This window comes from Rosa chinensis, chromosome 2, assembly GCF_002994745.2.
Source record: "Rosa chinensis cultivar Old Blush chromosome 2, RchiOBHm-V2, whole genome shotgun sequence".
Classification (NCBI taxonomy): Eukaryota; Viridiplantae; Streptophyta; class Magnoliopsida; order Rosales; family Rosaceae; genus Rosa; species Rosa chinensis.
Window position 1 is genome coordinate 71802088 of NC_037089.1, and position 13794 is coordinate 71815881.

Sequence of the window (13794 nt, forward strand, 5' to 3'; positions counted from 1 at the left end):
TATTCCATGCGGTTGGGCAGAAAATACTGCTGGACCTCTTACAGGTCCAGTTTTCCACTTTTGCTTCTGTAGAAAATTGGACTGATTGTTTAAAGGTCTTCCACTCAAAACTAGCTCTGGCACTCTTCATAAGAAATGATCCTTGGGATGTCTAGTATTAATCTGGAAAGTTTTAGCTCATTTAGATTTCATTTGGTTAGTCTTCCGCCCCTCCTTACTTGTTTAGCTCTGTTTCTCCTAGCCGAAGTAGGAAAATGTCCTAAAGTTGACTTTTCATTTCCATGCTTCCATCATTTCCTTTTCTTACAGCTCGCATAATTCTCCATAGTAGGCTTTATTTAGCCTCTAAATATATATTTTGAGCTTGTCGACAATATATAGCTTGAGCCACTAACATTGGCTCAATTTCCCTAAGACACGCTTTGTCAGGCCAAAATGCTCATTTTGGGTCCAAACATAGGGTTCTGATTTGATTTCGAATTTGATGCTTCGAACATCGTTTGCTATTTCTGATAGTCCAACTAGCTAGCTTAGAAACAAGTTTGGCTCATCTTCGGCGAGATTTAGCGCTCGAGCTCGACCAAAATTGGGATTCATTGCGATTATGGGAAAATGAAGCAATATTGCTCCGTGTGTTGTGGTCAGAGAAGTTTGTTTGTGATTGCACACTAAAATTGCTTCCGTTGCGTACTATTGATGCAGTCAAGAATGGAATTTTGCTTCGTATTTAGAAAATTGCATATGGTTCTGCATCAGAACTGCATAATTGCATGAATTATCCTCCTTTGGTTATTTACGAAACTTGTTTTATAAATTTTGTTGGATATTGTCTACATATGTGAATCTATGTCTCGATGCAGGCTTTCTGGGAATACTATGGAAGATGAAGCCATAGCACTTTTTTTGCAGTAAAATGGGTCAAAAGACCAAAATGAAAAGAAAAAAAAAGTTATATTGGGGCAATATAGGCTCGTAAAAGGTCTATTGGGGGGCAGTAAACGTCTATTAGAGGGCAATAGACGTTTTAAATTGATGTAATCTCTTCATTTTTTTTCTTTAATGAAAGTTTTATTTGTTTAATTGATAGGAGCATTTTAATGCGACGTTTTAACTGCTTTTCCCTATATTTTCTGCGCCATTTCCTTAGAAAATCCCTGTTTTGGAAAGTTTCCATTCTTCGATTGGGAAAGTTCCTATTTGTAGAAAGTTTCTATTTTTCTTATTAGTTTCTATTTTCAGGACCTCCGAGCTAAAAAGTGGAAATGAACTCATAAATGGAAAGAGGAGCTTGCGAACACCAAGGGGAGTAAAGATGAAGGTACATTGGAGTAGATGAAGGTGAAATGTACTAAAAGATCAATTTTACACATATTTCTACTCCGAGGAGAAACCAAGCCAAGCAAAGAAGAAGGAGCGGCCACCTGACCAAATGAACTTCAAATGAGCTGAAACCTTCCAGATCCATTCTAGACACCCAAAGGAACATTTCATATGAAGAGTGCGAGATCCAGATAGAAGTGGAAGGCCTTCAAACAATCAGTCCAATTTTCTGCAGAAGCAAAACTGGAAAACTAGACCTGTGAGGAGTCCAGCAGAATTTCTGGCCCAACCACATGGATTGAAGCTCTGAAAATTTATCAGGATGATCTACACTCATAGAGGAACATTTGATATGAAGAAATCGGAGGCCCAATATGAAGTTTTGATGGAGAAATAATTGAAGGAATAAAGGGGCAGAAACTGACCTGAAAACAGCTCAACACCACATGTTCATGTTTCCTACCCACATGAAGAAAGCATTTCTTTTTCCTTGGATACATTTTTCTACTCTAAAAGATCATCATCACTTCCACATTTCTTCACCTTCATGCTTTGCTTTCATCATTACCTCATCTTTTACATATTTTACAAACCACTCTCATACTCCACTTCATTATTTTTCTTCATCTCATCATTTCACTCTTCTTTTTCTTCCCTATTTAAACACATTCTCCTCTCACTCTCAATCACTAATTTCTGAATCCATAACACACATTCCTTCATCCATTTCATTTTCTTTATCTCTCCATTTCCTCTCCATATTTCTTTTTCATTCTCTAGTTTTCTTGTTCTTCATTTTCAAGCCAAGAGAAAGAGAAGCCATGCAATACATCAATTTCCTAACCGCCATCCACCCTTGTGTCGTCCCTAGAAGATTGCTTGCTTTCAAGGATCTTCAAGTTCTTCGTCTCAAGGCTTTATCATTCATCTTTCAAGGTGTATTATATCCTTTCTCTTGTTTTCTTTGTTTGATTTTGTAAGACTATGAATTCTAGTTAACAAATAATGTTAAGGGCAAAGTTTAAAGCCCGTTTATATGTTTTGAAATAAAGTTGTAATTTCTTTGTGTTGATTTCTATGTTGTTTATGTGAGATTGCTTAATTAATTTTGGTTTATAGAAAACTCTTATATGTATGTGTTCTTTGGTGGCCAACTTGGGATATATGCATGTAATTGGTGCTAGAATTAGGTAAACAATTCACCTAATAGTTTTGTGAACCTATTTCATAAGTAGTAAAGGCTTTGGACAAAAGTCGAAATCAATTAAGGAGGATTGCAAATAGATGAACTTTTTCATACTAGGTTGTGCACTTTGGTTGACATCCTTTCTTTGTTCTTCATGCATTGAATGTGTTCTTGATTAGCTAGCTTTCTAGACTATGATTGCATGTTCAATAGGATTGATTTAGGTGCTTTCACTTAGATCAATTATTCAAGGAAAGTAAAATATGAGAAATCGTTTGCTTATTAACGTTTCACATGGTCAACTTATTTCTCATGACATTAGATAATCAACTATATATAGGAATTGTAATTGGATTTCATTCATATGGAATTGGTTTTGATCTTTGTTTCTTATGTTTCATTCTTGTAAATGTGTTTTTATATTTTCTTTATTTTATTTATTTTAATTTTCAATTCTATAATCCAAAAACAGAATCCCCCCTTTTTTTCGTAAATAATGTTTATAGTTGTGAATATTATACTTTTTTTTAATTTTAATTGTTTAATTATTTGACAATGACAGGTGTACCCTCAATCCCCGGAATAGAACGATCCCTACTTACTTATATTACTAATGAATATTACTAATGACATTTCAGGATTAAATTATGCGCTTGCTAGAAGCGCGTCATTAATTTAGAAAAATTAGTTCTCATTCCGGCGACCAAAAGTTGTATTGGGGAGCAATAGATGTCTATTGGGGGGCAATACAGGTGTATTGGGGGACAATAGATGTCACGTCTATTGAGGGGCAATACATGGCTGATAGACGTCTACTGGGGGCAAAAAAACTTTCCGGTGGGTGGCGGCCGGTGACCGGACTTCGGCGAAGTCCCCTGTGGTTTCTCTCTCTTCCATTCTCTCTCTCTCTCTCTCTCTAAGTAACAAAGGTGAGGGTAAAATGGTATTAAAATTTTTTTTTTTTTTTTAAAAATCTTAATGGGGTATTAGGGAAGACCTCCTTAGAGTGTTTTGGGTAAGAGGGAATTAAAAAAACTTAGTGGGGTAAGTGGGAAAAAAATTTCTAAAAATGGTGTAAATGGACAAAAACCCAAAATAAAAATAAAATGGACCAATCACTACCAAAATTAGGTCACGTAAACCGATTAAGTTATTCCAAACTACAGACACATGATAGTCTGAGACTCCATAATTACTCTAAATGTATAAACACCTACCGTGTCGTAAATATACGAGAAAATTATATATGCCTTAAAAATGACAATCTCCATTGTCAACTACAGTACATCTAACTCATCACATTTGCAATATAAATAAATAAAAAACTCTTCGTTAGTTTGTTACATAGTTATTAGAGAACTGTTCACATATCTTATAGACTACCTAATCACATTTGTAATAAAAAAAAATGAGACTATTAGAGAACTAATCACATATCTTTCTTGAGCCATGTTTGCAATGTGGTTGTTTGTAATTGCATCCGAGTTAGTATGAGATTAAAACTCAGTTAAAAGATATACTCTTATTTAATATTTCTTGGAGTGATGAAAGATAAATCATGTTGAGATCATCCAAAATATGTAACACCTATAGCAGAAGACATGAGCTTTTAAGTGGTCGTAGCTCACGCCCCGAATGAAATTCTGTCATTGCCAAGGTCCGAGAGTTGCAACCTGCCATAGAAAACATGACTCTCACAATTGAAGAAAGTTTGATGAAGACGAAGGGTTGATACTGCGACGATTTTCAAATGTCAAGCCCAAAAAGTAAATACCTTGAAAATTAGGTACTAAAATAAAAAAAAAGTCATATGTAAATTCTGTTAAAAGGTGGGGCCCCAACTGATCAGGATGGTCCAAAAAGGGCGAATGCCGCGGGCTCACGAGAAGACCCCACGGAAGCGCGCACAGAGTATCCCAGCTCCGAAGTATAAAGCCGGCAAAGTAGTCCAACAGCTACAATTCCGACTTCCGTGTTCGGTCTTCGCAGCGCAAAATTCTCTCCTTGTTCGCCGATTCGTTCATATACACCTTCAGGTACCTCCGCCTCTGATTTTGAATTCCCGATTCAATTAGGTTTTTGATTGTAATCCCAATTCAATGGTACGAATCCCAATTCAAATTTTCAATTTTGATCGCAAGAAAATTGGATGCCTTTGGTAAAGAATCTGGAATTTTTGAATTTACAGGTTTAGGTGAATAATCTGGGTATCGTTGAGGTGCGAAAAAAAATGGGGATGAAACAAGCCTTAAAGAGCTTGGATGCGTTTCCTCGAGCCGAGGAGCATTTGTTGCAGAAAACTCAATCTGGGGCTTTTGGTAATTTCGCCTTGTGTTTGTGTTCTTTCCGATGATTGTGATTGTAGTATCTGGATTGGGGGATTTATTGGGGGTTTTGCGTGTTTGTGTAGTTTCTGTTGTTGGTCTGCTCATAATGGCGACGTTGTTTTTGCACGAGCTGAGATATTATCTTTCATCGTATACTGTTCATCAGGTGAGAGCATAGTTTCAAATGCCTTGTCTTTGTTTTTGCATGTATTGTGTATGTGAATAGATTTTGTCTAATTGAAATAGCTTATGTTTTTTTAGCAGATGTCTGTGGACTTGAAGCGCGGCGAGACTCTGCCAATTCACATAAACATGACGTTTCCGGCTCTACCTTGTGAAGGTTAGCAAGTTTCCTTCTCTCTTTCTTTTGTACTAAATGGTGGTTTGTTTGTATGCTGTCTCTTGTGTTTGGTAGTTTTGGTGACGAATGATTGGTAATGCTTGGTTTTTAACCGTTTATTGCTTGATTTTATGAATGATGGTAATGACTCGTTTTCCGCTTTTGATCACAGTCCTGAGTGTGGATGCAATTGATATGTCGGGCAAGCACGAAGTGGATCTTGACACAAATATATGGAAAGTAAGAAAGCCAATTAATTCTTGTGATTTTTCTGTATAAAGTTAGTGTGTTAGGTGTTGAACCATTGCAAACTAAATGTGCTCACTTTGGTAGCAGTGTTTTGTCAGTTAAAAGTTGTTAAGAATGCACTTCACTGATAGATATGCCGTCCAAGTGTAAACTTCATGTGTATGTTATAGTGCAACATCTCTATTTTGAGATAGGTACCATTGTATCTGTTGCGTTAAGTGTAGACTTTTGATTCCAGTAATCCTGCACCACTTTCCTGTTAGATACCTGTTTTCACTGTGTGTGTGTTCTGTGAGATTTAATTTTACAAATCTGCTGTCTTTATCCTTCCTCTCTCTCATTGTTATTCTGCTAACCAGTTTAGAGTGGCTACAGCTTCGCCTTAACAGTCATGGACACATCATCGGCACTGAATATTTGTCTGACCTTGTGGAGAAGGAACATTCTAACAACCATGGTAACACACTTGTTGCATTATAAATCTAATTTTATTTTTGATGATTTTGAGAAGGATCCATGATTTTATTTTATTTTATTTTTTTCGCTCTGGCTTTATTTGTTTAAGTGTCCAGCATCTGATAAATGACCTTGACCCTGATAAATGACCTTGACCAGATGATGGTAAAGAGCATCACCAGGAAAACCATTTACATGGAGCTTTTGATCTAGCTGCAGAAGAACTGATCAAGAAAGTAAAGAAAGCATTAGATGATGGAGAAGGATGCAGGGTATAATTACTGATATCACTATTATATGTAAACAATTTTTATGTTATAATGTATTTATTTTTCTTTTTATTATAATTTGACTTGCAGGTTTATGGTGTTTTAGATGTCCAAAGGGTTGCTGGAAACTTTCATATATCAGTTCATGGGTTAAACATTTTCGTTGCACAAATGGTTGGTTTTCCTTGGATCTTCGTACTCGTATCTTTCCATTTCTCTTCATCTTCCATCCAGAATTGCGAAATAATTAAACTGTGGATCTTCAAATCCCTATGTGAAAAAAAAAAATTATATATATATATAAGATGAAATGTTAATATTTTAGTTATACCTTTTGGATGAGGAAATGATATAGCATTTAAGGGCGGTGGATTAAATTGATCCCTACTGTCTCCTGTCTTGTATCAAGGGTTCCTTGTGTGTTAGTCTTGTGTCAACTGGCTTTCTTTAAACTTCTTTGAGAGCTTCATTGTGAGCTTACATTGATGGCTTCTATCTTATTGCTTCTGTGCAGATTTTTGAAGGATCTAAAAATGTAAATGTAAGTCACATTATTCATGACTTGTCATTTGGCCCAAAATATCCAGGGATTCACAACCCGCTTGACGGAACTGAGCGCATTTTGCATGGCACCAGTGGCACATTCAAATATTATATAAAGGTTTGATATATGGACTGCCTCTGGATTAATATGATGGTCTCTGCTAGATTTAGATCTCAGGACTTTGCTATACACGCTTTATGCAAGTATGTTGTGCAAGCCTTTAAATGAAGTGTTTCATTTTCTTTTAATTGTGAAAGTTCAAGTAATTGTACATTTGAGCAGTAAAGCCAAAAAAAAAAAAAAAAAATCCTAGAAGTTCAACCAGATGCAACAAGGCACACTCCTATACATTGTTTTTATTTTTTATTTTTTATTAAGAATTCTGAATTACTATATTCCTGAAGTGCAAATATTTTAACTACCTTTGGGATAAGCACTTGTATTTGTTATCTGTACCTAAAATATTTATAGCTTATAAATATACTTCGGGGATAAATATCTCATTTGGATTTGTAAAAATAAATATACCTAACATTAATCAAGAAAACTTACCGTGCCTTGAGCTGTTTACTTCTACTTCTACCGTCTCAACATCTTGGGAGCTTGCCAACTTCTTGGAATTTGTATTTCCAAGAGAATTTGGATAAAAGTCTAAAGTGATTGTCAACACATTTTGTTGGTTCTGCTACTTGTCAAAGCATTGTGGATTTTCTCACTTTATTGGTGAATGGGTTTTTGTGAAGCATTAAGAGGCTTTAATGAATGGTGCTCTGAAAATGTACTTTTCTGTTGTGATGCAGATTGTTCCAACTGAGTATAGGTATCTCTCAAAGGAAGTTTTGCCAACTAATCAATTCTCTGTGACAGAATATTATTCCCCAATGAAAGAGTATGATAGGTCATGGCCAGGTTGGTATATCAGAAATTTATTCATCTCCCCCTTTTATTGGGTTCTCTGTGTTGATTATCTGACCTGTTGATTTATATTCAGCGGTCTACTTCTTGTATGATCTTTCGCCAATTACTGTAACTATCAAAGAAGAACGACGCAAATTTCTTCATTTCATCACTCGGCTTTGTGCAGTATTGGGTGGTACCTTCGCTTTGACAGGTACGTGTTTTAGTGTTCTTTTAAGTTATAATAATCTGGAAGGGAACAAACTGCCCATTCTACTATGAGGGGGATAGAGTACCAAAGCAATTGCCTCTTCTATGTTTTGTTTATAATTGATTCAATTATTTGGCTAAGGAAAGGTGGCCAAATGATAGAGTAGGAACTGAGGCCAAAAGATCCCGTGTGAGGACCTGAATCTTCTGTTTTTGTTTAATTCTGTTTTATTGCTTACCTTGCATCAGGAATGCTAGACCGATGGATGTTCAGGTTTGTTGAAGCATTGACTAAACCAAATGCTAGAATTGTACTGCGATAAACTTCAGGAGTCTACAATTACCATCTACTAAAGCCAACCTCACAGGGGACTCATGATGCTTGCAAGGTCATAAAATTCCCCAGTTAACAAATGATCTTGGATGTAAAATGTGGGAGTGTAGAGCTGAATGCAGTGCTTCTGTAACTTAATTTCATGTTTGCTCCCCCTCTGGTGATGACCAAAACGTCGATTTGCAATGTCATCTTTTCTACATCTATTATTTTTATGGTTACAAGTTGCTGGGGAAGCACTAGGTTGTTGTAGCCTAAGCAGTACACGTGGATTCTTTAGACTAATTTTGCTAGTCTTTATTAGGTAATATTCAAATTTTGGTGAGATATGTTAATGAGCAGTTCTAAGCTTCTCCTATATCCTTTTTTTAATGTCACGTCTCGTTATTGAAATCTGGCATTCCACATTAATCTATGAATATCATTTGCTAAAGAAGAATTTTGCCTAATTAGGGTGAAATTGTAAATCAAAACAGGGGGGGAATATAGCACGGAAATTGAGAACAGCTTTCAGATTTTCATTGATGGTTATTCAAATTACCAAAATCACACAGCAATTTCTTGCAAAACTTTGGGGCTGCTATTTAATGATAAACTGTAGAAAAAGTCCATAACACAATCATCCGATGAATGTTCCATCATCTTTTCTTGCAGTCATACAATTCTCTGTCCTGTAAATTTCATCATGAACTATCATACGTGCTAGTCATGATAGAGACGCAGATCTTCACCAGTCTCATCTGACAATTCATAGAGAGCTTCCTCCCAAGCTGGCAGTCTGAATGGGAAGATCACTTTCTACGAAACCCTTGTGAATGACAAGAAATTACATATTTAATTTTCATGACCCCAAAAGACGGGACTCAAGCTAATTGTCAAAATTTTGAACTTGATCATGCTAATTTTCAAGTTTAGACAGCCTCTAATGTAGGATTTTCGCCGTCTCTTAATTACTAGCAGTACCTCCTCGTGTCCGACTAGCTTTCACTTGGCAGATTAGCCAAACACAAGGCTTATAGGTAGAACAATCATTCGGTCAGCGGACTCTTAGATTTCTGACAATAATGTTCCCACAACATGCCATTGCCTCTTTTGCCAAGTTACTTACCCATTTGTGTCTGAACTTCCTGATGGAGTACTTTCTCTTTCAACCTGTTAATCTGCAAAAGCAAAGAAAATAAAATCAAAACAATCATGCAAACTCAAATACTTGCAAGTTATAAATTTGATTATTTGTTTTACCAAGTTCAGATATCATGTATTAAACAGTTGCTAAGAAGTTAGAACTGATCACCTGTAGTGCCAGTTCTAGTCCAATCTATATTAACTTATGACCTTGTGGACAAAATAAAAATAGAACGTCCAGAGGTAATGGAAAGTCAAAATTGCTGAAGATCAAAATGGCTTTAAACCTTGTAGTTAACCTTTCTTTCGGAAATGAAAAATGTTAATATGTGTTGGCAGAGCTGAAACGTATCTCGTCTACTGAGCTTGAAATTACCTTTTAACAACGCAAAAATTGCTCAATCTTTATGAATTACGTCTCCCGTCCAATGTCTATCCGCAAGGAATCATTCGCATTTGGATCTTCATTCAATTGTTGTTGTTGCTGCTGATGGCGTTGATGATGCTGGAGCTCTTGCTCTTGCTCTTGCTGTTGTAACTGATTCTGGGAACCTTCTCTCAATCGTTGACGTCGTTGTTGCTGATAATGGCGATGATATTGCTCTTCATGCTGCCACTGCTGGTGCTGCAGTTGCAGTTCATTCATAGTGCTAGTATGTTGATGGGAAGATCCCACTTGCCTGCTTGCTTTCCATCTAAGATACTCCACTAGAAGAGAATTTGTGCTGATCGCAATCCCAAAGCCAGTAAATGAGGAAAGGATGACCGAGAGAATTGGATTTACATTAAGCTGCATGTATAATCAACATCATCTGAGAGCAAAGAAAAGGAAAAGGAAAGAACACACGCAGGAGGAAAGAGGAACAAGTTCTGCTTACGATAGTATAAAATATGTGAGCAAAGAGGATCACGATGGCAAACTGGAAGGAGGCATAGGCCCATATGTAGCTCCTGCTTACTGCCACAATATATCTAATCAGATTTATCAAGTAAAAGTCAAAATAACAGAAGGCTTCACTAATGTTTGAAGCAACAATGGAGAGGGACAGAAAGAGAGGGAATAAACCATATCATGAGTTGCTTGTATAGGAACAAGTCTAATAATTTAATACTGTTAAGAAAGATCTTCCCGTAAAAAATAATATTCCTCTCATATCTGAATTCTCCTTATTTTCCCCATTTATTTTTTCAATTGTACACAAACCAACTAGCACATGTTTCATCCAGTGTTCTTGCATTTAATAACATTTGATGTTCATATTTCTTCAGTCTTAAATTGCCTAGAATGGTTCGTTGCCTAACAGATTGACAATATAAAAGTGAGAGTAACAAAAGAACCTGATTGAATCAGGATTGCAAAGTCAAATTGGCAAAATATGGCTTGAGTTATAGCACTGCTTAAGAGGATTTATGAAACGAATTTGTAGTAACACAAAAAAAACTTGATATATAACAAAAAGAATAGCTCACCCATTGTTGAAGCAATCATGGATGAAAGGAGACCTAAAAGGCAAGAGAAAGGTAAGGAAATGGCAAGAGCACGAGGGCCCAAGTCAGAGACCTGTTCAAAATTGAAAAAGAAAATGTCACTGATAAATTCATTCTGATGTAAAACAAGAACAAATGTGCATGTGAATTTCGATAACGAATGGTATAAATAGACTGCATGAGGTAAACTCCTGAGGTAATCTAAATTTTCTAGAACTATTTGCTCTACTGCCAGCACCACATGGGATCTGTTGGTTAAATCTTCATCAGGCTCCTGAAGCTTTACCCCTGAGGCATTTGATGCTTGATGGCACCCGTATGAAGTTACAGTAGACACAGAATCAATTCTTACAGTATTACAACTTTAAAAGGGTTCCTGATTACATGCATGTCTAGATACCAGTACAAATGGTCTTTAAAGAAAATACCCCCGAAGATCTACAGTCTTATTGATTCACTGTTTAACATCTTCAGGATCATATCAATGATAAGATAAAGTATAGTAACTGATGGTAACTTTTTGAATCTAGTAGAATATTTATCTTTGCCAGCAAGTCAGAATTTTTGTAGTACCCAAAGAATGATGCTATATAGTTACAGTTTCTAGGTATTTGCAATTAAGCATAAAGCATACCAGAAGTTGTTCCAGAAAGCAGAAATATGCAAGCATGCTGACCAGAACAAGAACTGGTATGTCCTGCCAGACCCTGTCAACGATGCAACAAGGTAACACCCAAAATTAAATTAAAATAATAATTTAAAATGGAATTTCTAGAAATGTCTATGACTGATATATTGATGGAAAGTTGGAAACACATCGAACACTTGGACTTGCCTGTATCGAGCGACTTCCCTCTGCTCAGGTATTGTTGGTGGTCGTCTAATAATAGTTTGAGGATTGTGTATTTTGAGTAGTGTTACATGTAGGTTTCGAACATCCTGTCTGCAGACATCACAGGTCTTGTTACCTTTAATGGTAAACCACTTTATTGCACATTCTTTGTGAGCCAGTGCCAGCTCTCCTTTGCAGCTGCACTCCATTTTAAGAGTATCACCACCTTCTGCAAGCTCAACCAAACAAATTCGGCAAACGGCTTCTTCTTCAGGAATATCCTCACCAGGATCTTCGGTAGCTGAAATTAGCAAGTTATCAGCATAACTTGCATATATGGACAGTGCAACTATAAAAAGAACAATCAAAATGGGAAAGCAAAGGAATAAATCCATAGGCATTTAATAAAAGATAATGACCCTATGTTTCAGCTGGGTAATCTAAAAGCTTGGTTAAGACTTAGAACCGAAGGAAGTCGCTTCTGAAAGGTAGGGTAATGAAGAGAATTCAAGAGATGTGAAAATTTTTGTAGAAGATGATTTGTAAGACCTTTTTAGCATGCACCAGTGACACTGAATAGCTAATTACAGAATTGGTTTAATGAACCAAATATGCTACTAAGGATATACAAAACTATAAAATACAATAGTTTGAAATATGTGAACTAAAGAATTGTATTAATTACCAGTTTCCATAGCTGGGGCACTATTTTGGGAAGCAGTATCAACTACTGCAGGACGTGGAGTTGAAATTACACGCATCATGCCTCCAGAATCCATCCGCCTTAAAATTCTGGTTTTAACATTCACTGGAACCGAAAATGAGCGAATCATATGCTGCTCAACTTCAATTTTCTGAAACAAAGTTGATTTTGAAATGCAATTTAGAAGCTATTTGATATAATAATTGTTAATCAAAATGACAGTGGGATTGCACTTACAGATAAATCAGAATGACCTTCCAACTGTCTTCCCTGCACAGACTCTGAACCTGAATTTGCACTCGGTGTAACTGGTAAAGAATGTGTTGCTTTTAATGATGGAGAGAAGAACATCCTATTAAGTGAGAAAGACCTCGAGGTAGAAGGCTTTTCCACCAGAGCATCTGATGAAGCTGTATCTGGTAGAATGAGAATGGCCTTCTCGCCATCATGGGTCATATTTTTCGCCCTAATGCTCTTTGAAGGAAACAGATATTTTACGGATGATTTGATCTTAGCTGAATGTGGTCTAGGCGGCAGCCCAGCTCTAATAGAACTAGGACTTTGTACAGACGGAATATCAATCATCGTAAAAGCAGACAAACTACTTTCCAGAGTCCTCTCTGGTATCTGCAAAGAGGACAGGTTTGGCCTTCGAGACTGTTGAACCAAGGAAATTTCTTCATTTCTTTCCTCTTGATTACGAATCTGCAAGCCACCAAACAACTCCATTGACTCACAATTCAACAACGAGCCCCAAAATTTTCTGTAGTCTAAGCAATAATCCACAACAACCAAAGCAAAGATACTTATACCAACTCCGAAAATGTAACGAAACCAGTGTCTAACATGCACAACAACTCAAAGGGTGTACTTAGTGGGTGTAATTCAAAGTAATTGACATAAAATTACGTCAAAGACACATAATGTAAGCCTTCTCAGCAATCTCAGGGTCTGTGATGCCTGAAAGTGGTGGTGTACATGTACCATATCTAGAAAATGAAGCTTTTATTATATTCCATTCAGCAATCAACTCCATATACAATCATACAGATAAAATAACAGAAAATTTCACCCTTTGAAGTTTAAACTAAAATTACTACTAAAAAAAACTTTCTTTTTTACATTAATACAAACCCAGAAAATGTAGGAAATGAACATAAAGATTAAACCTTTACATGTCAAATTACCAAACTTTAGAACCAGAAAATTGCCAAAAATAAAAAATAAAAAAATCACCTGGGTTTTGTTAGAGTCTGATTCCTCTCCATGTTGAACCTCAGGAGCTGAATTCTCCATCAAACCCCAGAAACCTTAACAAAATTGAAACCCCAGGAAAGCCCTAATTTTTTGAAAACTAAGGAAGTCTGAGACAGACTGTGCTTAGCTGCTGAGGCCTGAGGGTGACAAACTCGAGTATAAATTAGAAAGCACGCAACACAGTGAATAGTGGCAAAATGATGGAAACAAGAAAGAGAAGCTTGGTCGGACCTCAATCTATTATTAAATAAAGTTTT

At 36.4% G+C, this 13794-nt stretch overlaps 2 protein-coding genes across 5 annotated transcripts; one reads left to right on the forward strand and one right to left on the reverse strand.

Moving 5' to 3' along the window:
• The first annotated feature begins 4388 nt into the window (after window positions 1-4388).
• LOC112187354 (endoplasmic reticulum-Golgi intermediate compartment protein 3) lies at window positions 4389-8502 on the forward strand. 2 transcript variants are annotated; one of them, XM_024326113.2, is made up of 12 exons: window positions 4389-4542; window positions 4695-4824; window positions 4917-4999; window positions 5095-5173; window positions 5346-5413; window positions 5798-5879; window positions 6038-6150; window positions 6238-6321; window positions 6662-6808; window positions 7492-7600; window positions 7683-7802; window positions 8048-8502. In XM_024326113.2, the coding sequence occupies exons 2-12, from the start codon at window positions 4737-4739 to the stop codon at window positions 8119-8121; spliced, it is 1047 nt and encodes a 348-aa protein (XP_024181881.1). In that variant the 5' UTR covers window positions 4389-4542; window positions 4695-4736; the 3' UTR covers window positions 8122-8502. The 2 variants fall into 2 exon arrangements, with proteins under 2 accessions (XP_024181881.1, XP_024181882.1); XM_024326114.2 differs by having other exon boundaries at window positions 5098-5173.
• A 208-nt stretch (window positions 8503-8710) lies between these two features.
• Window positions 8711-13745, reverse strand: LOC112187353. Of its 3 annotated transcripts, none has more exons than XM_040514706.1 (10): window positions 13517-13745; window positions 12518-12985; window positions 12263-12431; window positions 11581-11926; window positions 11380-11452; window positions 10728-10818; window positions 10136-10215; window positions 9625-10047; window positions 9272-9294; window positions 8711-9236 (listed from the first exon to the last, which is right to left on the reverse strand). In XM_040514706.1, the coding sequence occupies exons 1-8, from the start codon at window positions 13574-13576 to the stop codon at window positions 9670-9672; spliced, it is 1665 nt and encodes a 554-aa protein (XP_040370640.1). In that variant the 5' UTR covers window positions 13577-13745; the 3' UTR covers window positions 8711-9236; window positions 9272-9294; window positions 9625-9669. The 3 variants fall into 3 exon arrangements, with proteins under 3 accessions (XP_040370640.1, XP_040370641.1, XP_024181877.1); XM_040514707.1 differs by having other exon boundaries at window positions 11581-11878; window positions 13517-13741; XM_024326109.2 differs by having other exon boundaries at window positions 8711-9292; window positions 9634-10047.
• Window positions 13746-13794: the final 49 nt, after the last annotated feature.